The 25,905-nt window shown below is 42.5% G+C and overlaps 1 protein-coding gene across 1 annotated transcript; it reads right to left on the minus strand.

Moving 5' to 3' along the window:
* Positions 1-824: 824 nt before the first annotated feature.
* On the minus strand, positions 825-25,657 carry UBE2G1 (ubiquitin conjugating enzyme E2 G1). Its single transcript, XM_062012224.1, has 6 exons — positions 25,370-25,657; positions 11,419-11,521; positions 8,297-8,394; positions 7,056-7,234; positions 4,181-4,304; positions 825-2,029 (listed from the first exon to the last, which is right to left on the minus strand). Exons 1-5 carry the CDS (start codon positions 25,413-25,415, stop codon positions 4,218-4,220), a joined length of 513 nt encoding a protein of 170 aa, XP_061868208.1. The 5' UTR covers positions 25,416-25,657; the 3' UTR covers positions 825-2,029; positions 4,181-4,217.
* Between the last annotated feature and the right edge of the window lie 248 nt (positions 25,658-25,905).

The following is a 25,905-nucleotide window of genomic DNA, read 5'->3' on the forward strand; positions in this document are numbered from 1 at the left end:
GAAGAAGTCCAGTGCTTAGGTTTAGGAAGGGTAGCTTCCTCACAATGGGACTTGAAGTCAGTTATTGTGTCTGGGCACTAATAGCTCTGAAGTACTGCACACATCTGCCTGTCTACAGAAGCAGGCTATTCAATTAAACACAAACTTACCTAAGAGCTTGCAAAATAGGTACCAAAAATGTAAATATGGACATTAAATACTCTTAAATTAAATACTCTAAAGCAGCTGTAGGAAGAGGCAATACCTTTACTTGTAAGTCATCTTATATGTACTAAATGGCTTTTTTCTCCCATATGGCTGCCTTGCCACTACTAATTGTCCCTTCCACCCCAGCTCACCCCTCAAGAAACCTGCAATATACACCTTTTAGTACACAAATGATGCACAGCAGCCTGAAATAAAGTCCAGACAGACAGACAGCTAATTAGTACTGAAGGCTTCTGACAAGCTGACTAACACTGGAACTCTCAGTGGGTTCTCTGTGCTGTTAGAAGCTGTGGTAAGCCTGTAACAGAACAGAGAATAGTCAAGGAGTCGCAAGTTCTTCGATAAAGTTTCTTTGGCAGAAAGATACTTCAGGAAGGCTTAGAAAACTCCTGTTGCCAGATACTCTGAGAGTAGTACTTGCTCACTGGAGGGCCAAAGATAGTTACAATAGGAAGGAAAAGTGTGTGTGTTTTGTTTGCCTTTTTAATCACTTCAAGATTAAATACAATATGTCATAGTCAACAAATGTTTGATGTTATGTTGTTGAAGATGTTAAGTTGTGCTCCAACTGCAGTTACCTTTCCTATTCAGATACTCAAGACAGCCAGTTTGACACATTATTATTGGAAAAAATTATATTTTGGAAGAACTCACTACAGAAGGTGACAGAATTCCAAAAATCAAATTACATGAAAATATACATCGCAATTTTCTTTGTACATTAGGTGAGGAAACTCTGAAGTCGAAGGCAAAGAATATGAAGGGCCATAGAAGAGAGAAAAGGAGGGGAACTATTTTGATACCAAACCCAGGAGTCAGTCATTTGAAAGCCTACAGATGTGCATGCTTGAACTCAACCTTGAGAAAAAACAAGCCCCCTCCCCCAGCACCACACCCCGCTCCACAAACAGGCAATGAAAAAGGCAAAACAAAAATTCACCCCATAAAAAGCAGCTCATTTCTATTTAGGACTAACTTAGTCAACGGAACTTCCAAATGAAAGTGCTCAAGTCCCTTGGAAGTTAAAAATCCAGCAGGCTGCTCAAGGGTGCTCCATGGCCAGTTTTATTGCTATACCCCAGTACGAGAAGTATGTGCAATTGGGTTTAAAAAAGGTGTGGGAAGGGAAAAAGCACCTTTGAGACTACAAAGGTCATCATAAAAGAAGACACAAGTAATTGATAGCAAATCCTTTCAGGGTTTAATTAGGAAAATTTTAAAGTCCTGATGAGGGAAAGAAAAGGGAGCACATTTCCAAAAACCAAAAGAGAGATACTAAACTTCAATAAGCAAGAGATTTTAATTAAAGTCTCAGTGGGTCAAAGGAAAAGTAAAGTGTGGGGGGGAGGGGGGAAAAAGCCAAAAAAAATCTTTATCCTAATTGGTTTTAGTTTAAACATGCTTCACAAGTTGTTGTTGGTTTGTTGGTTTGTTTTCAACCTGACAGGAAACAATGAACAGGGAGAGAAAAACCTGCTAAAATCTTTAGAATTTACACAGTTCTATTCCTACCTACAGACAGTATTATTTGGTACAATGTGTATTTGTGGATGTACATGAACAGTATATATATTATCCGGATCATGTTGTGCTATGTACACATCTTTACAATTCTTCCTGAAGGTTAAAGCAGTTCATTAGATTTCAAAATGCGTAATCATCTTGTGTTGGCACTTGTTAGGCTCTTGTCAGCATTGATAACTGGCATGTTTTATTGCAGCCCAGTTCCAGCCAGTGTTTGCCAACTTGTAACAACAGAAGTCCAGCAATAGGTGGGTAGAGTGCAGGAAAAAAAACAGTGCCATGTTTCTCAATTGGAGACCTACAAAGAAATAACAGGTATTACAATAAAACCTCTCATCCTCCTCACTTATTTTAAGAAGATGTTAAATAGTGTTTCAGGCTCAATGAAGACAATGGTTACTTGTCCAGGAACTTTACATACCTCTATAAGCAGAAGATCCCAAATCATCACCTGACAAAGACTTGAGCGTACTGTGTATCCAAGCTCAACTATCACACTCTCAGGCTCCTGCTACTCGTGCTGCTTGTCAAGCGTATGGTGTGTAAAGGTTTGATTATTCACACATCTGGCTAAACACTCATAGATTTATCATTGAAACTTCTGTGCATCACTTACTGTGGATGATGGATGCTGCTTCAACAGCGAAGTGCAGTACAAAATGCCATAGCAGTGCTTCATTAAGCAATGACACCACAGCTACCAAGTCAGGCTGTGCTTGTTTGAAACCAGCTATATGGCCCCTTCTCCTTCAATTCATTGCCCATCACTTACTTAGGAGGAGTCACCAGGACATAGAATAACTTTTGCCTTCCAAAAAAGCAACACAGCCAATTACTTAAATATTTGTTATGAGCGTTGTTTCACTATGGCCAAGTTTAACATGGCAACAGAGCTGAGGTTAGTTAAGGATACTCTGGAGTGTTACTCACAGTTACTTCCTTTCTCTAAGACAGAAAAAAACATCTCAGTTAACAATTCTTACACTCTGGTTATAGGCAGTTGTACAAGACATTCAGTTCCTTTGCTTAGTCTTTTGATCAATACTAAGCATATTTCATGCTTTCTCTACGCTGGAGAAATTTCAGTTCAATCAAAGCACTTCTGCAGAGAAGACATTGCTGCACTAGTTTGTCACAGACAGAGCCTTCTCTTCACCAGCCACAACATTCTTACAGAAGTTTAAGGAAGGAAGTTATCTCCTGCATAACCCTGGTGAAGAAAAACTACCTACCAGGAGCATTTAGTAATCTGTTCCTAGTTGTTTAGACAGTACAACCCCTTTAAGCTACACACAGTGTCATATTTCTCCCCCCACAAGTTTTACATGCTGAAGCTAACTAGTACATATGGTTTGGGGCTTCTCCAGCCAAACAGGCCAGAGTAGTTTATTTGCCAAACCAACCACTACAAAAAGGCAGCTTCAACATGAAGCTTTGTTTTGCTTTGAAAAAGAAGAGTGGGAAATTAATAGCTGGTTGAGGAAGTTTTTTCCTTGGCATACCAACATGAAAGTGACCAAAAGCCAGGTATTTAAAGGCCACATTTTAATACAGAGCTTTCTACAAGAGATTATTGTAAAACAAACCCAAAAAAGTAATCTCATTAAAACTAGAATGAGATTGTTCAAGTTAAAGTATCTTGAGTCAGAAGCTCATTTTTAACAGCATGGCATGAGAGCACAAGTATGTCAGCTACTCTCAAGTTAAAACTTGTTCAGGCTCTCAGATATGTTACAGTTTCAGTTTCCAAGCAGAATATAGCTGGATTTCTGAAGCTATTGCAAAGCCTTCCTCAATGCCAAAGGTTTTGGGCTGCTAAAGAGAACATCAGCTTTCTTAATTGCCCATATTGATTGGTAACATTTCAATCTGATTGTTCCTGATATGCTCAGTAAGTTTCTAGTAAAATTGGGGAATTTTACTTTCAGCTACCTGAAGCAATCCTTTCCCAATGGTTCCTAACAACCTCCCTCAAGTCTTATTTAAAACCTACATGCAACATGCCACCAACTTCTATAACAAGATAAACCCCATACACACACACAAACTTGAGATAGCTAAATAGGATGCTTTAGGATTCAAAAGGGTTCTTCACAATCGTGAACATGACAGAGCAATTCCTATCTTCTGTTACAGCTCTGGTAACCTCTAAGCACTATTTAATAAAGCAGGATGAATAACAACAAAGAGAATTTCAGCTTCTGAACAGCATAAATGCAAGAGTACTAGAGAAAACTTGGCAGTCTTGGCAGAAGGGGCTGTTACTGCACTTGGAAGTTCTTTTAGTCTTTAGTATCACATATAGCCAAAGAATTCCACTGAGACCATGCAGCTAAGGAGGGTTTGGGTTTGTTTTTTTGCTTTAGAGAAAACAAAACAGCAGCTCAGCAACATTTAGGCAGGAAATCCTCAACTCAGGCAACTAACTTGTCTTTAGAAGGATACTTACCCTGAAAAAAGTGAAGCTACTAGCTGCGGAATAAGTGTCACTCAAAAGCAGTTTCTTGGCTTTTTCTTACACAGCGGGCAACTTTTCTTTTAAATTCTCCATTTCTGTCTTCTCTCCATTCTTTCTGTAATTGAACAGACAGCTTTCAGTTGTCAGTCCTATAACAATGTACCAGTTCTCGGAAGACTCTTGGTGTTAATGTTTTCAGACACTAGCCATCTAGTCAACACCTACATTTGCTTACAGTCACGGAGCTAGTCAATGAAAACCTTCTCCGAGTTTCCATGCAAGCTGCTCACCAGACAGTGAGGATGCAGCCTTTCCCCTGTGGGTTTTAGGCATTCTCCACAACTAACCTGGTGGCTACCAATATTTCACAATGTCTAGGCTGAAATATATTTACTTCCACCTGCAAACTAACAGCAAACTCAAACTGTAGACCAAAGTATCTAACAGCAGTAATGAAAAACAGGTAGATAGCTACTGTGGAGACTTATTTTAGATTAGAGGAATTGACACTGTCCTAAAAATCTAGTAAGGACACTCCAGGGTAGAAATACAGAAGTCACAGCGCTCAGAAGAGGCACAGCAGTGTCCTTAGAAAAAAAACACCTTCTAGTTAGATATGGCTGCAAGACAGGGGGGCCCCAGGTGAGACCTTCACAGAATATCCAGCACAGCTATGGCTCTGGTCTCTCTAACAGGTATTTGATTTCAGATCTGTATAGATGAAGAACAAAGATAAAGATGAACAGAAGATAGAGATGTGCACATCATGGTACCATGAAAATCAACAGGAAAAAGTGTAGCCAGTTTTATTTTCTGTGCCTGCTTCATGACAAGCTTCAGTGGAAGCAGAGGAGCATCATATGATGTGGCTAAGGTTGACATGTTGGGTACTGACTTACAGTTTGGCAAGAAGTGGTAGGAAAAATCTGAATAACACCTTATTTCATGAAATAACTTCTACAGTTCTTATTTTTTAATATAAGCAATATATTTTTCCTTCAGGGGTGAGGGAAGGGGTTAAAACCACACTGTTTTACCTGAAGCAGCCTGAACACCTTTTCACCCCCTACTTGGGAGTAACACTTGCAGCACATTTGAATGAGAGAAAATTAAGACAACTGGCATAGCCTAACACTCACCAGCTCCAAGCTCACCTAGCCAGTCAGCACATTGGAAAGCCCAGCATGTCTTATCTTTCCAGCAAAAGCACAATAAGCTAACAATTAATTTGTTCTTTTTCACCAATTAACACAGCAAGCATTTGGTTCTTTGGATTGGGACACAGGACAGCTTACACAAGATGGCTCAAGGCCAAGAAAAGCATTGAATTTGTGCCCTCCTAGCTTCAGATTCTTAGTTTTTGTTTGTATGTTTTACATTTGTGGTTCTGTGAAGCAAGTGTTCAGAGCTGAATGGCAAGCAAAGTCTCCAATTTAACAGCAATCTCTCAGAAACTCTTATTTAGAACAGATCATGACCCATTCGCTTCAATACCCATCCAGGCCCTCATACTTGAAGAGTTCTCCAGACACATAGTTTATTTTTTCAGGAAGTAGGTATATCCCCAGTCCAAAAAAAAGTTCCTAGTATCCAAAATAATGTCTCAGTACCAGTTAGATTTGGATTTAAGTTTTTGTTCTTTCAAGCTGGGCTAGAAAATGCTGTGTTTCCTGAAGACAGGTCAACCTTTACCCTAAGGTTTAGGTAAAAAAAACTATTAATATGTTTACCTAATATCTGAGGGAGGGGAAGGGAAGAGAGAGGAAAAAACCTTAATAATAATTAAAAAGAAAAAACCTCTTGAAGCAGCTGTCAGAGTGGAGCACAATATGGGCAGATTAAAAAGCTGTTGATGCTAGGACATAGCTGACATGGCATAACTAAAAGCATAAGCTTTCTCCAGTGTTAGGTCAGCTACATTCAACATACATGAGTTTGTAAACTGATGAATTCTAATTGTACTTTTAGCATTTCATTAATAACTTACACCTTCCAGTGTTCTCAGGTTTGCCAGCAGAATATGTTCCTGCATCCCAGGTATTTGTTTCCACCAGTAACATGACACAAGAAGGCCAAGTCCAACATTCAAAAGAATGTCAAATGAGGGAATTTTTCACTACAACCTTGTGTTTGTTTTCAGTTTTAAGTTTGTTCCATGTGAGATGATTCTCATGATGTTGTCTGGGACAACACTTCCTCCAGAGTAAAAGGCCAGATGACTGGGGAAACTTTCAAGTACATTCTCAAAGTACAGTCGAGCCTATTGCCTTAACTCATGATCCAGGAAGGCTGCTGTAGGGAGGTGGGTGCAGAAACTCACAACATACTTATACTGAGGGACCCCACCACATTTTTTCCTTCCATTCAAACTAATAAATCTGTTAACAGGTTATCTAATTGCAAAAGCAGAAATTTTAGTGTGTTGTATTAGTATAAAACACCAATAACCAAATCTGCAGCTAAACTTAATGTCAGTAGTAACTGCTACACGTATATAGCTACACAAGATTTTACAGCCAGCTTCCTTTAATTCTTTAAGACTAAAGGAGCTGAAGTTTATCCATGAAATATCTCTGTGCACTAGTTATTTACTATACATAAATGCACTAATGCATTGGAGAAATTAAACCCCTACCTATAAAATTTCACAGCACTTTTCCTTTGCAACCTGTATGTAACTTCCCAGGGCTAACTAGTAATCCTGTTTCACAACAGGACTACTTTTCCCAACACAAGGTAGCCTTAGCCTATGATACACAAGGTTCTTCCAAAAGCTACTGTACTGTTTGTCAAGCTAGAAGTAAAATTGCATTGCAAGTTCAGGTTTATACACTGAAGACAACTGGCAGATGAAGAACAATCTTACCGCTGCATCAACATTAGCAGGAGAATCACCATTGGGATCTGCCAGCATAGAAATAACACTAATCATTATAGTTTCCACTGTGTGAATGGGAAGCCAGCGTTCCTCAGGTTTTTCATAGCCATATTTGTCTTCCCCAGGCTCATGAAGAATTGAAATGCAGACATCACCATTCTTGTCAACTACAAAATAGAACAAGGCATATTTCAGTAATGAACAACACGCTGGCATTTCTTCAGGATGGTTAGGGAACTGGTAATCTTCACTCCAGAGACTGAAAACATGTTACTGAAGACACTTTTCTAAAAAGAGAAAGTCATTAACAGTTACAGAACTCAATCTGTAATACACAGGGCCTGGTGGAAGTCTGTTTATGCCTGGACTTCTGGCAGAAAGGACACATAGGGAGGAAGAACTTAATGCTAACATCATGCTGCAACTTTCAAGACTATTTAGACAGGCTTCCACTAAAGCTTTTTCTGTTATGTTCAGAGTGACTTCTTTTTGCAGAGCAACAGCATCAGCTGCATAATACTGCAATATTGGAATATGATTTAAGCTGCTGGAATTAGAAACTGTCTGACAAGTACTCTGATATTTCAAGAGCTGAAACGGGCACAGCATCAAAATGTTCTGTCCTTTACGACAGGAGCACTGTGCTGGTGCCCAGCTTTTAACATCTACAACTTCAATAATGGCTTTAGAAACCAAATAACAGTCCTCCTTCCCAGCAACAACTTTCTTCCATTTTATTTTACCTTCCCATCTACGTCCAGCAGTCCATAAGGAAATGAAACCTTAGAAAGAATCTTCCTTGGGGAGACTGAAAGATGCTTTTATTTCCTTTCATGTTTCACTGGGAGAGGACAATGTTGGGCCTTCTATATGAAGTGACAAGTCAGTAACGCCAAGATGAAATATTTGGAGGTAGAGCAAGGCAGCTACAGGAGTCAAGTTTCTCCTCAGACAAGAATTTCACACTTGGGAAAAAATACAGAATCCCTGAACAGTTACCAAGAACTCAATAAGCTACTTGCAGTAGCTTCTGCACATATTTCAGGAGCAGCCTCTCAGAGAAGCTCTATTAAAAACTCTGCCATGATTATTACCTCTTTATGAAGTGAAGGTGGCCAAGTAAACAAGAGGTTTGTATTTCTGTCATGAATGGAAACAGATCTACTTGTCTTTACCACATTTCAGTTCTTCATTGCAAAAAGAAATTGAAAAACTTTGACACTTCTTACCATTTGGATGCCAGATTTCTGTGATGAATTTCATTTTTGGCGGCCTCAGTGGATAGTCTTTTGGAAAAGTAAGATGAGCCTTGAAAACACCACCTTCACTGGGGAACCAAAAGTATTTTAGTAGAGTTTCTTGTAAGCTTCAGCTGAAGATAGGAACTTACTGATCTATCAACAGCTCTAAATGTAACCCTCATATAGTTTAACATCACGTTGGCAATTAACAGTACCAACATTTCCATATGCAATGCAAAGAGCTTCTAGATTGAGAGGATCTTTCCACAAGATACTGTCAGTTCCCCAACACTTTTTTAGAATTAGGATGATGTTCCAGAGGGGAAAAACCACACACATACACACAAAAAAAACCCCCACATAACCAAAGAAAACCTGCCAAGGAATTCACCATCTGGAATGATAACTTACATTTTTCCTCTCAATATATTTTAATAACAGCAATAAAAAAAAATACGCCAGTAACTCTCTCAAATACAGCTCATCAGATAACTGCTCATTTTCCTCCTTTAGACACCTCACATTTAATTTCCTGACATCAGTCTGCAGCAGTGAGCCTCGGTGAAAGGTTAGAGAAAGCTTTACAGTTGTGTCTACAGCACTACTTTGTAACAAGTAAACACTGAGCTGAAGTGACTCTGATATGACAGTGAGGTGTCCCTGTTCTGCACTACAGTAACCCATTAAACTGGCAAACGACAGACAAGAGGCATCCAGTTGTTGAGTTACAGGTCCACATTCAATTAAGGTAACAGTTTGTTGTTTTGTTGTGTTGTTTGGTTTGGTTTTTTAAACAGCTAGGTTTCAATGCCCAGAAATAGTCCCTTTCAGAAAACGTGGAGGCCTAAATTAAATGACAAGCCCTACAGATGAAGGACTTTGCTAATGTAAGTAGTGTAACATTTACTCTGTTATCATCATTTCTTGTAATTGAATCTCTAACAAAATTTGTAATTGCAAAGGCAGAGATTACAAAAACTGGAACATAACCCCCAAGGAAGGTGGTACAAGGTCTGCAGTATGACAAGCTACCCAGTAGCCATGCAGCTGAAAGGACTGGTGTAGAGACACAGCTGTTCAGTGCAAATTTGTGTCTTGTATTTGTAAAAGAGTAGGGGCCAGTATCCAAAGCCCACAGGCTACTGAGAAAATAACAAGTTTTACCACCACTAACCAAGGACATCCAATTCTAGCAAGTGTCTCAAAATAAACCCACCCCAGCTCCTAAAAGCACTACATCTATGTGACTTGGCTCTTAAAATAAAGTGCTGAGGGGATCTTAACACACAATATTCATTTTCCACGAGTTCTAGAAAATGCAGGCAAGTTCCAAAGAATCCTTGATCCTGGGAAGGGTAAGAATTCCAGAACAATCATTTTAACATCCTTACTAATCAAGGCAAAGGAGAGTTTGATTACATTTGTTGATAGCCCCAAACCAGTTAATTCCTTTCTTTCAAAAGAAAGGAAGTTGTTCTTTCCCTGTTTGAAGGGGCAGATCCTAAAGCTATTTATCAGGCATAGCCCTGGTTGCCCCTCATGAGCTACATATAACTACAGCTCTTGGATTCACATTAGACACTAGTTAATGAAATATACCTGTTAATTAAGGGGCATTAGTGCCTATTTTAGCAATATTCCTGATAAAGGGGTTTCTGCCAGTAGAGTCATGCACTGAGGCTAAAGTCCTTTTAGGTAAACTTGGAATTAATGAAGTGGGATGCGGAATGATGCTAAAGCTTGAAAATTTTGAACTGCCTGGTTAAATCATGATGTTCTACTGTCATCACAAAACAGACCAGGGAGGAAGGATTCAATATAATACTATCTTGGAAAAGCAACAACTAGAGACTGGAAGAGCAGAGTGCTTCTTATCGAAAAAGTCTCAAAACAAGCTCAATAACTTATTGAAGTGGGGAAAAAAAATGCAACTGCAATTATTAACATGTAAGAAGAGGTTCAATTACAAGCAATTTTTCTTTACCAACAGTATTTATAAAATGGCCATGAGAATATAATGGAGCCACTACAAAACTGTTCAAGGGAGGTCAACAGAAGTTGGAGAATTCATGTCATGCACAACTTGAGATTCACAGTGTAATGAGCTTGAGGAGAAGCAAATCATTTGAGTACTGTGCTTAAGCACTTCTTCAGAAATCTGTAGACAGAGGTATACAACAACTCAACGGTGGAACTAAAACTGACCTCAAGTAAATGGGGTTTTTTGTATCATTAATTTAGCACTGGAACAGCTCAATGGAACAGTTCATCTTCAAGAACTACTCTGAACTGACTTGTTCTAAGCATAGAACCTTTTCCCAGGAAATAGAGTACATGATCATCACCTCTATGTGAAAGAGAAATCGTCCTCTCAGTCAGCCAGAGATTGAAAAATCAAACAACAGAACAACAACAAACAAACAAAACAACAAACAAACACACTCCCAAACAAAAAACCTAACCACACTGCATGTGCCATAGTGCTTTGGGTACACAGCTGTACAGAAACACAGCAAAACCCATGTCCAGGAAAACAAGTTCCTGTATGAACTGCAAATTTTTGTGTTCAAATGCCAATTAAAGAGCACAGTCCTTAGGATAAAGACAAGTTTTCTGAAGCCCACTGTGTAAAGTTTGCCAACAATTCAAATCTGATCAATACTGAAGTACTCTAGGTCACACTAGGAAGTTCCCCCATCTCAAACTGACAGGACTTGAGGCTAACTCTATGGTTTGCTGCAGTTTCCTCAGCTGCATCCCTTCTGTATTTTCCTACAGTCACCAGTAATTGTAATGCAATGGTTTAAAACTGTACTATCAGCTAAACTGTAGCCTCACAGCAGTACCAGCAAGTAGTGGATTATACTTGCCTGCCTTAAATATCTAAGACAACAGAAGTTACCTTTCAGCACAGCCTATTCTTTCTAATTTCTGTGTTCTGTTTTCCCAGGGTAGTCAAACAGTTCAAAACATCTATATAAATTTAGCTTTTTACAGGTATTTTACTAGGAACAGAACAGCATTACCTAATTTAGTATGAAGACTTAGGTTAACTTCTACTCAGAGCAAACTAGAACTAGTAAATCCAAGTTCACTTCATCAGTACTTACTATAGTGTATCTGGAGGACCAATAATAAGGACTTCCCATCGATAAAGATCATTGTCATCTATTAAGCCCGCTGAAAAGCCTTCCACTGGATTTTTGTTGAGCTCTGTGTAGGAAAAAGAATTTAAGAGTGACTTTAGGTATCTGTGAAACACATTTGCTGTTTTTGCTCATGCCTCTACACATGACCAAACAAGCCCATGACTTTCAGTGATCTGGCACCTACTGATAGACTTACAGTCTGGGTGAGTACCCTCAGCTCCCTGCCACACACAACAGCACGCTGCCACAGCCGAGACCCCCAGTCTGACAAACTAAAAACATCACAAGCTACAGGGACAAAACCCAGAACTGTGGGACATGGTCTCCTAAATAGATACCAACAGTGTGTGTGCAAGTCAGAAAACAGATTTTCTACTAACAGAAAAGCCATACTGCTTTCAAGAACCCTGAGGAGCCACATCAGACTGAAGCCTACCTTAAACTCCAGCAAATGTTAACAGAAAAACAAAGCCACACTGTGTTTTTATTTTAAAGTAACATCCTATATCCCTTAAATGCCTTTTTTCAGAATCTGAAAGTATTCAGGACCTGTGTTCAGTGCATTCTGGAGATAATGATTTACTAGTTCTGAACCACTAGTGCTGAAGACAAACTGATATGCTGTTTAGGTTTTGGCATGAGTTTTTGGGGGTTTGGTGGTTTATTTTGTTTTCTTTTGCTTTCTTTTTGTTTCACAGTTGCACCCTCTACTGATAAGCAATACAGGATTGTAAGTTTAAGGGCTATTTCATACAGCTACTGCCAGATAGAAGGCTCATCTGGAAATAGCTATGCAGAAGTCAGTCCTAGATGCAGACTCCACTGAGTGTCTGTTTTCTCCAAGAAACACCATCAAGACTTAGAAATAAACACCTAAAATGAATTCTGCTTAAAATTCAACTTGGGGTGAGGGGGAGAGAATGTCTTTTAACCAATAGCTTTGGGTCAATAACTAATTGAAATGCCATATTGATATCAAACTGAAATCTTGACCCAGCACTTCCAACAGTACATACAGAGTCCTGATGAATCTTGGGTATTTAGAACAGAGGAAGGGGAGGAAAAATTATGCCTTCAACTGGTCACTCATGTCCAGATTAAATCAGGATTTTTTTGTTTTGTCTTACAATTACTATTCAACTTATTGTAAATCCTGGCAGACATTATACAGCCCTCATTATTATATTCCACAGCACAGTTATGCTGCATATTTCTACTTCATGTTGATTTCTACATGTTACAGACTTAAGTTCAGAAGTTATTATCATGCCCTCAGGTCCTTGCAGAAGCAAAAACCCTATACCTTTATCGAGAACAGGCTATCACTAAGTCCAAACTGATTTGCCCATAAGCTTTCAGTCACTGTTTGTCAGTTAAGTTCTTAACTATTTAAAGCATTGCTAAAACAAAAAATGCAAGAAGAATCAATTCAGGTCCTAGACTGAAGAGTCTTAAGACCACACAGGGAAAATAAAGTGCTCAGCTCACACAAAGGACCAAGGTCCTTAAGAGGTAGGTAGTAGGAATACCAATGGACAAAGCTGGTAATTCTGAGTCAAATTTATCCACACAAATGACTCAAAGCTAAAACACCAAGAAATGTATTGGAAGGACTTTCCTTAGAAGCCACTAGGCAGGGGTTTAGTCAACCATTCACTCTTCAAAGTTGCAGAACAAAGACTTAGGTACTGAATCAAATCACATTTTCTCAAGACAATGTCTGAAACAAAAAGCAATAGCACAGGCTATTTAACCAAGATGCCAAGCTTCAAACCCAAAAACTATAGCACGGCCACACCTCCACTAAATGGGCCAATTTTCACCCTCTGGCATCTATGAAACCATGGAGACAGCTGCATGAGCTTGAGGAACAGTTCTACTTCATTTTGGGTCAAAGGGATAGAGATACTAGGTAAGTGTCTCACACAAGTCCCTCACTACCTCCCCACTACAGACATACCTCTAGCATCAGATGTGAGAAAGTTCTACCACACCAGTAGTTGAATAAATTCAACTGTTTTCATGCAGGATTTTATTTAAACATCCCAGTCTCTTGCAAAAAAGTCACCTGTTTGTACTATGATAATATTATAATACCCAAACATGACTTAAATGTCTGAGTATCCAGTATATAACTACAGAAGTCAGTATCTCAATTTTAAAACTTGACCTTAAGCCCCCAAAACACAAGCTCCCTCATTTCTGCATTTCCACAGGACGAAGCAGGCTTATGCTGAGTTCTGTGTGAACTGCTATAGCACAAGCTGCTCACATTTACCTTTCTTAGTGTTTGCTGGTTATCTCTCAGTGACAACACTGCAAACATGCCTGCTAGAAGCTAGAACCCTGAAAAACTCACCATGCTTCTCCTAAACATGCCACTATTTTCTAATTCAACATACACATTTTTTTTCTCTAGTTCCTGACCTGTGCTATTTCATTTTCTTTTTACATCTGTCTCATTCTCCAAATAACTTCATCCTTAAGTCCTCTGAAACATTCCTCATGTACTTGTTCGCATTGAGAGCCAGTTCTTACACTCTGACTCATACTCAAGACCTTGCAGCACTATATTGCATGAGATCCCATGAGGAGGAGTTGCTGGATGCCAGTTCTTGTAATGCAGGAAATCTGAACTACATGAGGGGAACAGCCATTGACAAAAGTCTTCAGTTATAGCAGTTATGGAAATTTGCCTATAAAGCAAATTATGTTACCTCTGCTACAGAGGCAGCATTGATTTCTGCCTTTAAAAGGTTTTCACTTTCCCTCCACAGCAGCAGTACTGAAACATAGTTCAAATAGCTACTGCTTACACAAATAGTTTAACTTGAAGCAAAACGATGGATATGCCCCTCCTCCACTTAGAGATATGCAGCATTACCATAGGCAAGTTAAAATGAGCTTTTATACCCAGATTGTTTAAGCTAAACTGAACCTTAACTGACAGGGTTGGCAGACAAAAAAGGAAATCTCAGGGAAGTTTTGCACTTGGACATAAAAAACATCATCTTTGGCCGCTTTACCATGGATAGCCAAGAGCTGCTACTTGTCAAAGCTTGCAAACACCGAAGCCCAGGGGTGGGTTGGTTTTGCTTTATTCCTCTGGATACAGCTAACGCTGCTTTTCAGAAAGGTTAACTGGTTGTACTACCTGTCTCTTCATGAGTTGAGACACACACAGCAGTGAAATGTACATGTCTTCATCCCAACTGAATAGCAATGTCATCATGAGAAAGGAGCACAGAGCCAGTACGCTCAGCCACAGAAGGCTGCTGCCAGGCACAGGGACTTGTGCCCACCAACCAGAGCCTCTGGTGACACTGACACTGCACTCAAGAAAGTGAGACACCTGTTCTCTGTGTCTGTCATTCTCTACCAACTACAGTAGTTAACTACTTGCAGCCTGAACAGGAATGTTCCTAGGCAAACACACAGATGATGAATATACCTCAGAAAGCAAAGGATTCAATTCCCTCCTCCAGGCAGGGCAAGGAGGAACAAGCTTTTGGTGCAAGTCCTCTACAAAGCCCCGTCGAAGAGTTGGTCTAGAAAAGCAGAAAAGTCAGCCATCTATAAAAGAACTAGATCCCTACACATTTTTTTTCAACACTTAGTTTTTCTCTGAGACTCCTTGCTTAGCTAGCCACGCTGTACTTTTTAAATGTAAATGAGTACATTAACAAGATTTCCACCATGTCCAAATACGTGCAATTTACTCACTAATACTATATTTTGCACTCTAAGGTTTCATATTTCTGTCAACACTTTCTGCACTTCTGATAGTTTAATATAATAGACACTTTTCTTCCCAGAGAATAAAATTCTTAACATTCAGTCCTGAAGCAGTTTCAGGTAGAGTCCTTCTCAGCTCAAGCAGCAGTTGACAGCCAAAGCAGCACAAGTCTGGACAGCTGCCAAGCAGCAACACGCTGGCAATAGAATCCCATGGCTGCTTATAATTTAGACATGCAGTTCCTTTAATCCCAGTCCTGAACCAAAACCTGATTTGGGAAGCAAGAAAGACTAGAGGTCCAACAATTCCATTGGATTATTAAGTCCTAAACAGACAGTCCAACACTCCCACACTATCAGCCAACACACAGTGCTCCTTCAGTGGTTTAGGTCTCACTAAAGCAGAACTAAGTAACCACTGCCTTAATTTCAAGCCAACACAGTATCATAAACTGTGCTTCCAGTTTCAGTGCTTTGTTTATACCAAGCCACTGATGTTCCCACACTCACTAAGATTGCCCTTACATAAGCCAAGAGACTTTCACCAATCCAAAGGCAAAATAGCGTCAACAGAAGTGACTAAGCAGAAAGAGCCCCATGGCACCATGTAGCAGCTATGTACGGCATCTGAACTGTTCAGCCTGATGTTTCACCCAGCCAGTCACTGCATATGAACACTTTCTTTTAAGCTACATTATCATACAAAGTTTTCAAAAAAATATAAGTTTGTACATCATTTTTAATAGCAGCCCCTTTGTAAATTACACAGTGGTTGAGTTTTGTGCAGCCAGTGGACTAAGTCCAGCACAAACAGAAGAGAGACAGGACAGCCCAAGTTCTAGCTAAAGCTCCTGGAGAAATCATTCACCCAACTTACACACAGTTCCAGCACAAGCAGGCCCTATTAGAGCTTCACATTGGGCTTGTTTTTTCTTAGTTGCTTTTTGTTGAGTCTCAGTACTAGTCCAGGAGTTTCTAATAACTGTACAGATTCAAAACCACTCATTCTAGACTTTCTCAAAACCCCAAGCTGTGAGTTCCACGGTTACATTACTTTACTGAGGTCAGGTATGACTTCCAAGGCTGTCCTTTCTGCCTGCATATAGAATCAGTGCCTTGCAGCTGGATAAGATTAGGGCTAGATAATGATCTCATTGCAGAGATGTATTTCCAGAGCTCTCCATATTATCTACTTCCATCATGCTCTGTCTCGTTCCACAAACTCATCCAAAATGCAGCACGAGACATGTACACACTCTTGGTAACCACCTTGGCAGTGACAAGTCAGACAGCAAGACAGAACTCACCTCACTGCAGTGCTACACAGCTTCACGCAGTGCTGTGCTGTACAGCCTTCCAAGGACTTGCACAGTGAAGTAGATTTTGGAAAGACAAAAGAGAAGGTTGGGGTTTTCTTGTTTGATTATTACTCCTGAACAACTTCTCAGCCAGGGCTGCATCTCAGCTCTGCAAACAGCAGCATTAACCCAAAGTGAAGAGGCAGAAGCTCCTATAACTACCATTATAGGTCTGTGAGAAAGTTGACTAGATAGAGGCTAGAATTATTTCACTAGTCAAGTGTCACCTTAGATTAGACATAAGCTAAGAATTGAGTTTCTTTGTTGTGTATGTTCTGTAGCTCCACTGACTTAACACGCTAGCAAGAAGCTTACAGGCCTTTGGTACTGTCTTGGTTCTTATGGAGTTCCCCATAGTCCCTTAGGTCCATGGAAGTAGCCACCACCAGACATCATCAGCGCTCCTTTAGACAAACTTAAAGGTCTGGATTAGACCACAGATATCCAGCTACTGATCTGACCTGGCAACCTAGTTTATCTAGCTCACAATCTGTTCCCATGCAGCATTTAACTCAAGTTGTAAAAACATGCAAGACCAGGGATGACCTATTTTGAGACTTTGTTTCTGCAGTACTCATCATGCACAGAAGCCTTTTGTGTACACACACTCAAATCAGTCCTTCTTCCAACATCCCACACTTACCATACATAGAAGGAAGGTATCTTTCCCCCTCCCTCTGATGTGTCTGCCACTAAGCAAATGCCTGTGCTCAGTAACTGAATTAACTGTAGAGCACAGCGTGCCTACTAAAGCACACTAGTCTTTTCTCTCAAGATGAAGGTGGTGTTCCAGTTACTTTCCTGTCCAAATTAACTTCCACAAACCACTGGAAAAATAAGATACAAAACATACTGATGAAAGCCTTTTAGTTCTGTAGCATTGTTTCAAGTTTTGAAATATTTATGCTTCCAGAATTAAGATTTTTATCAGTCAGTTTGAAATGTATGTCAAATCAAGATCATGTCATTTTGGTAGAAATCAAGATAAACTGTTTCCTGAAGAGCCCTCTTTAGCTAGACTGTTTGAAGCATGCTGTGTATCTTATCACACCAGAATCTAGCACAGTTGCATTACCCAGGTTAAAATGGAGGTTGAAGAGGTCTGTTGAACAAAAAGCCCAAACCAAAAGCAACCAAACGTTCCCATCAAGGTCTGAACATCAAGGGGAAATGGTATGAGGAAGGGATGAAAAAGTACAGTTAAAAGGACTGGAAAAACCTGCTTCTGAAGTCCACATCTGAAAGGATACAAGTATCTCACCAGGAATCCTTCAGTGGTTTGCCCATAAAGAGTCAACTGCAGCACAGGGCCACACCATCTACCACAGTATAACAGAAATGCCACCTTCATTTTGTCCTCCGTGTCTGATACATGTTTCCACGCTGAAGAGTCAGACAAGTATTAAGTGGGTCTGTCACACTCAACAGTGTTCAACAGAGATCTTATCAGGATAAGTAGTTTCCCAGACTCCATATTATCTGATCCTAAAGCAGATGTCAAAAAGGTCAGATGAATCACACTCTACATGTACTTATTTCTCACCTACAGAAAAGCTTACAGAGCTTCAGATGTCTACTGCATGCAACAACCACTAGTATTTGGCAAGACCAATGTCATTCCAGGTTCCAGTTGTATTAATGTAGTTGAATTTAGCATGGACAGCAGGAAAAGTTAATTAATTTCTTAATAGATGTTTGCAAATTACCAACAGATCTAAGCTACAAGAAAAATCCACCCACATATCCTCTGAGCAGTCATATACACATCAGTCATAAAATAGCCCTGCTGAACAGAGCTGAGAGCTTCAGAATGCATGTGGTTCACATGCAAGACTAGAATATGATTCTAGGAAACCCACTAGAAAGTCTGGATCAGAAGATTACACCACAGGGAGATGCTAACATCTGAAGACTTCATCAGAAGTTCTCCTCATCTAAGTTGTTGTGCAAGTCAAGGACACTCCTCTGGCCTGTTTTCTCTCTTGCTTATAATATGAATAGCAGGCCTACATAGCCTCATTGGAGCTACATTGTTATTCAGAATTCTTTTAAGATATCTCTCTAAGTGACTCCTGACAGCATCATCTTTTACATTAGAGCAAAGCGCAATCCAGCTAAAAAACACCACCTAAAACACAACACACACCCCCACCCACCCCCCAAAAAATCAGACAGCTTGACCTGGGGTTGCTATGACTGCATGGAATTGTTTTCCATTAATTAACAACTCAAACACAGAAAGACTATGTGAAAGCCTTTAAAAAGGGTTTCTATCAAAGAGTCTTTACTACTATTCCCGATCTGTACAAGCACTGCTAACTTTCATGCCCAGGAGAGCAGTTATTTTTACAGAAGACTATTTCAATTAGATTGCTATACTTAGTGTTCTTACAAGGTCTGGATATCTGATCTCTGTTCCAGCTCATATGCCCTGGACCTGAGTGCAGGAAGGAGAAGCAAATATGAACATTTACACTTGCAGAGTGGCCTAAAGCTCAGGCCTCCCAGATTCTGTACATGAAAGATCTTGCCAAGATCAGTCTACTGACAGATATCCACACACCACTGAAAACTGAAGCACAGAGCAGGTGCAACATGGTGATAACATAGGCCTGCATGTGAAGTGTTAAACAGATTCTGCTCCCATATGTGGGGACAAAAAGCAGACTGCGCGAGTTTCAAGAGTCATATGTCCTCTCCCTCACCCAAGCCACCTGCTCTTCTTTCTCCGGGCACCTAACTTGGCACACTCATTTCAGTATTGGGTCAGTTCACATTTGCAGAACAGCAGCCACCTTTCAGTTCAGTTCTGCTTCATTAGAACCCAAATTTCTCTGCTGGAAACAAAATGCTGTATCTTAAATCACAACAGAGGTTGCATTAAATATATTAGAGGAATAAATTCTAGCAGATAGCCTAGCTGAGGTAAACAAATCTTACCTATTCACTTATTTTCAAACCATTTGGAACAAGGTTTTAGGGGAACTAACAACTTGCATCAGCCACAAAAGGGACCAAATTCAACTGTCTTAGTTGAATATGCATGTTCTGTTCCAAGTCTCTCTTGCATAAAAAAAATGGATACAGAAGAGTCAAGGCAGACTCAGTCATAAACACAACATATGGTTTTATTTGAAGACTATTCACTGTACTTGCTTTATCCCAGATCTTACAACAAAAAGACAAATTTATAGCAAATCAACAAATCCTTACAGTTCTGCAGCACATAACTTGTTAATACTGAAGCTGGAACCAGGATCTATCACACAATCAAGATGTTTTAGTGGAATTCCAGTGATTTAACATCTCCAAATCAAGATCTTGTAAAAAACAGCAGGAATTCTTCTAACGAAAATAGTTTCTCAGTAGGTATGAATTTTGCTCCTTATTTCTTAGAATCTCCAGCAGCACTCTCCTGTTCCACTATTCTCTAACAGAACAGAAAGAAACCACTGTCAGATCCAGGTATGTCCATACTTTGGTGCAACTTAAAATGCCTTGAGGGGGAGAATGTGCAGAGAAAGAAAGAACTCATAGTTTATGGTAAGCTTGTTCTTTCTCTGGAAGATTAGCAAACTGACCTAGCCAGAGCTAACTGGCTCTGACTACAGCTGCCCCATCAAGGGGCAAGCTTAGGAAGCAGGTTATTATTGCTTCATCCTGTTCAAGCAACTCAGTGAGTCATAAAGCCCCTCCACCCTGACATTTAGCTAAACCTCACTTTCCAAAACTGCCAGCATCCCTAAATCTTTGCTCTTGTGACTGCTGTCATAAATACCCTTTTCTTCAAAAAGGCAGAGTTCAGCCTATTTCTGCAGTGTTTGAAAGACTTACACATGCAGCTAGTAAAGTGTGCCACAAGTCACACTCATTATGTTATTTGCAGTGCAACAGAAATTTAGGCTTCTTGTACTGCCCAGGCTCTAGTCACTGCAACAAGGCATGGATTTTACTCATGATATCATCTGTAAAGTCGGGATGAGCAAGACAGCTTTGATGATTCTGTCAACACATCCTCACAAGAAATAGGCTCTAATCTGCTATAAGCAAGAGTATCAAGGTGAGTGGTACACACATGCTGTATTTAGGTATCCTAAAAAGCATCAGTGCAATCATAAAATTGAAGGATCTAAAAATATTAGAGAGTCTTTTTAAAACAAACAAACAAAAAAAAGCCAGGGGAGAGAAGGATAATATTTTAAGTGATACTGAAGTTAAGTCTGACATCTGCAGGACCTTGGAGTCTTAACTGTTCAAGACATTACTGACCACACAGACTTCAAGGAAGCTGATAGGCAGACTAGCAAAAACTTAATACTTCAGATCAATGCCACTCAAAGGATTATCTTGTAGACAAACCTACTGTAAGCCAGTAAATAGCCAGTACTCAACTGTAAACAAAGGCTTCTTGTACCACCAGCCACTCATGAGATAGGACATCTCAGCTTTGATCTATAAAGTGATCTCAATTCCATAATTCCCTCAGAATTCACTACTCAAAATATTTCAGAAGTAAATCCTATGTAACTGCCAGATATCGTATTAGCTCAACATTACACTGCAAGATTTTTCCATGCAAGGAAGTAAAAATCACCATCACATTAAGTTTTCCATCTTGCTTACTTTTAATTAGACATTTTTGCTTTGAAAGAGTAACTGTATACTCTTTAAAGTGAAATAAAGCCATATTTCTCATGTTTGAGAAAGATTAATGCAGGTTTTTCTCTATTCTAAGTTGGAGGATATTTACAGAACAGTAAAACTGCAGCCCACAAGAGCATGGTTATTCCCATTTTCAGTGACCTATGGTTATGTTAAAGAGGACTTGTACTTCTGGTTCCACTGTTCATTACTGATTTAACTGCAGTGATTTTGCTGGCTGAACTAGACAAGTCTGCCTACTCTAACAAGCCCCTGTGTCAGCAAGGATTTGTCAGAAAGATGAAATAAAAGCATTCAGAGAAAGGCCTCAGTCCGCAAAACCTTTGGGCTTGACAGCTCTGGAGACTGGAAGAGAAGCTTTACACTCTCCGTTGCCTCCTGCAGCTTTTTAAAGAGCATAAAGCTTTGAGAATGTACAGAGAACAGTTTATCCCACTCCCCCCAACCTCCCTTGGGGTGTGAACTCTGCTAATCTAGGTCTACATCAATCTACATAGTTGCTGTTGACTTTTTTTGGAAGTTCAGAGGCACTTCATTCTTTTAGTTCTTCTTGCATCTTACCCACAATAAGAAACGGACAAGTCAAAGCTTCTGTTTCACATTATTACTAATCCACAACAAAGTACCATTCCCCTCAAAAAAAGAAATGGACATCTGTAAGAACAAATAGCTTTAATTTAGAAATATTTTTAGAGAGGTAGAGCTTACAATTAAGAGCTAATTTGCCTCACAGATATCTGTAGAGAAGTCCTCCCTTCAGCTCTAGCTAGAGTAGCACTCTGACTGGCTTTGGTGGTCAGAGATCCTCACTCAAAACTTGCTTTGAATACTTCAGAAAAGAAACAAAAATTACTCAAAGTTCTGACTACCTTGGTCTGAACTGCTCTTGTGCCTAAATGGGGGCAAGCACATGTCAATATAAAGCCAACCACTGCACTAATTCCACGGTGATATAGCTCAGGATTTCATTAGCGAAAGTACTGTAGCATTTGGGGTGGAAAACCACCCTCATCTAAACAACCTACATCTCACTTTAAGTTGTATTTTGCGGCTGTCATTGAATATCCCTTCTCTTAGAGCATTATTAGCATGCAGAACATGCCACTTAAGTTGACAAGTACGTTGTGTATATGGTGCTGCAGTACCAGTCACCTGCTCAAGTTACAATACAAGCCAGCTTCCTCCAGAAAAAAACAGAAGCCAGTCTCCCCTGATTGGAGCAACCTGGAATGAAGTTGTCACGTTTTGTTCTGTTTTGATAAGACTCTGCCTCTTCCCTGTCCTCCAAAACCCAACTGCCAGGTACTACCCATGACTCACCACACTTGATACAATGCAAAAACTGCATGTAGCAGAAGGACTGAAGAATCAGCCCCAGCAGAGGAAAGAATACCAGAGTGTTGATTTTTTGTTCTGAGGTAGAACAAGTAGTGTGGGTGTAAACAAAGGGATACATTGGAGCAGCTGAGACTTGGAAGAAGACAGTCAGCAGTAGGGGAGGAAGATCAGGAATCATGAAGTTCAGACTCTGTATTGCAACTTCAAGTAGCCTGCCACCAAAAAAAAAAGCAGTAACAGTCTAGTTTCATCTCTGTTCTAATGTTGCTGAGGTTATCACAAAGGAAAGGAACTATTTTCTTTCTCAGGTCAGTTACTCCAGGTAGGACTTTTTGAAGAGTTCAAGACTCCTCATCAGTACTCACCACACACTTAAGTGTGCACACTCACAAAACACTTTTAATATGGTTCCATTTTTAAGACACAAAAAAAGTGTACCAAAGGCAATAGTGTTACTTACAACACAGACACCCCACAGAAGAATTGCATGTTACATGCAAGCGGTTGCAGCAGTTGAGTCAGTACAGCTGAATCACAATCAGTAATAAGGGCAACTGGAAAAGCTTACCAGTCTCTACCAATTATCATGGAGAAAGGTAAACAGAAGTTAACTCCCAAACCTAACAGCATACAAATCTACTTACATATCCAACCAGCCTGTGCTCACAGGTCTTAAGACCTCACAAGACCAGAAAAAACACCCCTACACAACCAAAGCTGACAGCTAATACTTACAGAGAGGCTTCAGCTAAATGTCAAGCTTCCTTTCATGGAGCAACAGTTAGCCAGTTAAAAGAGAAATTCCAGAGAGCTGAAGAACTGTATTAAGTTACCAAACGCTCATTTTTGTCAAGAGAGCAACTCTTCTACACTATTGCTTCCCAAGAGGAATCATTTATAAGAAAGAGAAGCCTCACATCAAGTCCAGTCTGAAGCTCCTGTGGTAAGCCTATACCTCATGCCATTAGCATATCTAACCACACAGACAACCTCACCAAACTTCAGTAGCTACTAAGGCATTAAGAGGTCTATGCTGACGCTCAGGAGTGCAGCTCCAGTATGTGTGAGGTTTGGGGTTGTTTTTTTTTAAAAGAATGACACCTTAAAAGGATAAAGCCAAAAATCCTGTGCTCATAGTTACCTGCCTTGAAGCTTCTCAAACTTATCAACTAGAACTAACAGATGGAGATGCAACCAACACATCATCCAGCTCCCTATACCTGGTTACACAACTTCACCTCCCTGCCGCTGTTTTCCACTCTTTCAAAGACGCTATTTAAATCTCAGGCCAAAATCCTTCTCCAGGAAATCCTGTGCCACTCAGTGACCCCTTCCCTTTGTATGGCTACTCAGCAAGCTTCAATCAGAGCTATATTTGCCTGAGTTTAGGTACACCTAGCACACGTTTCCTTATCTGGGTATGAAGCAATTTTTACGTAAGGGACGAAAAAGGCAACCAGATTCGCCCGAGTTGCCGGGCAGACCTGTGCGCTTCCTCGAGGGGGTTCCTCGCTCTCGGCCGCACAAACCCAGGAGGCTGAGGATGCGGGGGACCATGTGCGAGTGGGGGAGGGAGCGGTGGCAGGCTCCTCGCCGCACCCGGCTGCCGGCTCCTTTCTCTTTAAATCTGGCAGCGAGCGACACATGGCGCTGCATTGTGCGCCCCGCCGCCCCGCGCATGCGCGCAGCCGCCGGGCCGGGCCAGGTCCCCTCGGCGGCGGCGGCCCAGCCAGGGCCAGCGCGCACGGCCGCCCGGGGACAAAGGGAGGGGGCGGGGGAGCGGCGGCGACTGGCGACGCGGGGCCGAGCTGCCACCCGGCTCTCCTCCGCCAAGCTCCCGCCTGGGCGGCGAGCCCGGGCCCCGGCGTTCCGGCCCTTCCTGTCCCCGAGCCCGGTCTCCAACTCCTCCTTCCCCGCACCCGTCCCGCCCCTCTCGCCGCCGGCGGAGTCCCGCTCGCCCCCCCTCCGCGGGCTCCCCCCGCACGGCACGCGGCGGGCAGCGCCGCTCGCCCTCCCCAGAGCCGCCCGCCCGGATCCAGGTGCCGCCCGGTCCCTTCCCCACCGTTCAGTGCCGGCAGAGCCCCGGCTCCTCTGACAACAAAGGGGGAAGCAGCCTCCCGCTGCCGATCCGCCCTGCACGGTGCAGGGCACGGGAGGTGAGGGTGGGATCCGCGACGGGGGCACCTTAGGTCCCCACGGAACGTGCACGTAGTTGGGCGATTCACCCCCGGGCCCGAAGTGCCTTTTCCAGGGGAGAACCCTCCCTCCTCCGCTTATCTTCGAGGCCTGACAAACATCCTCTCACACCGCAGACTTCCCCGCACGCATCTCCCACGTTGCGGGGAGGAAAGCGCCGTCTCCCATCTCCCCGGGAAGACGGGCCGCAAGAGATGTGCCAGGCTGGGGGGACACGGCCAGCAGGGCTTGTTGCCAGCCCCCCACTTCCCTGACGGGACGGGGACGGCGAAAGAAACGCTCCCCCCTTCCCCCCCCGCCATGACGGCCCTCGCACCCCTCCCCCCGGCTCCCCTGGCAGCGATCGCCAGGCAGGCTCCGGCTCCCCCTCCCCCCCTCGGCCTAGTTCCCTCAGCTCCCGGCTGGGTAGGAGAGCGGCGGGGAGGGGGGGGGGCGTAATCTCCCCTTCCCCCTCTCTCACACACACACCGCGGCCGCCCGCCCCTTTCCCCGAGCCGGCGCCCCTTCCCCCACCGCCAGGCCCCGGCCCCTCAAAGACCGGCCTCGCCTCCCCTCCCCGCCGCCGCCCCCCACCCCCGCGGCCGGTCGCCTCCCTCCGCGCCGCCGGCCGCCAGCCGGGCTACCTGCTAGTTGTCTCCGCAGTAGCAAGGCGGACTGGAGCTCCGTCATTCTCCCCCGCTCTGCACGGGGAGGGAGTCCCAAAGGCGGCGGGGACGGCGCGGCTCCTGCTTCTGCGAGAGCCCGAAGCGGCGGCGAGTGGCCGTCAGCCCGCCCGCACCGCGCGCCCCGGGGGTCTGGCTCCGCGCCGGCCGCCGCCACAGCACGCAGGGTCCCTGGCAGGGGAGCGCGGCCGTGGCTCCGTGCCGCCCTCGCCCTCCTCCTCCTCGCCGCCGCCACCTCCTGCTCCCCCCGCCCGCCAGGAATTTCGCTGCACTCCGGGCCGCGGCGCGCACGCGCACTCCGGCCCGGCCGCCGGCTCTTCCGCGCCGCCATGTTGGGAAGGGCGGGGAGGCGGGACGAGCCGCCCTCGGCGCCATGTTGAGAAGGTGCCGTCCCGTCCCCCCCTCTCCCTCCCGCCCGGCAGCTCTGGCAGCCTCAGCCTGCGACGGGGAAGGCAACGAGGGTTGTCGTCACGCAGCTCGGTGGCCACCGCTTGGCA

This window comes from Colius striatus, chromosome 20 (assembly GCF_028858725.1).
Source record: "Colius striatus isolate bColStr4 chromosome 20, bColStr4.1.hap1, whole genome shotgun sequence".
NCBI lineage: Eukaryota > Metazoa > Chordata > Aves > Coliiformes > Coliidae > Colius > Colius striatus.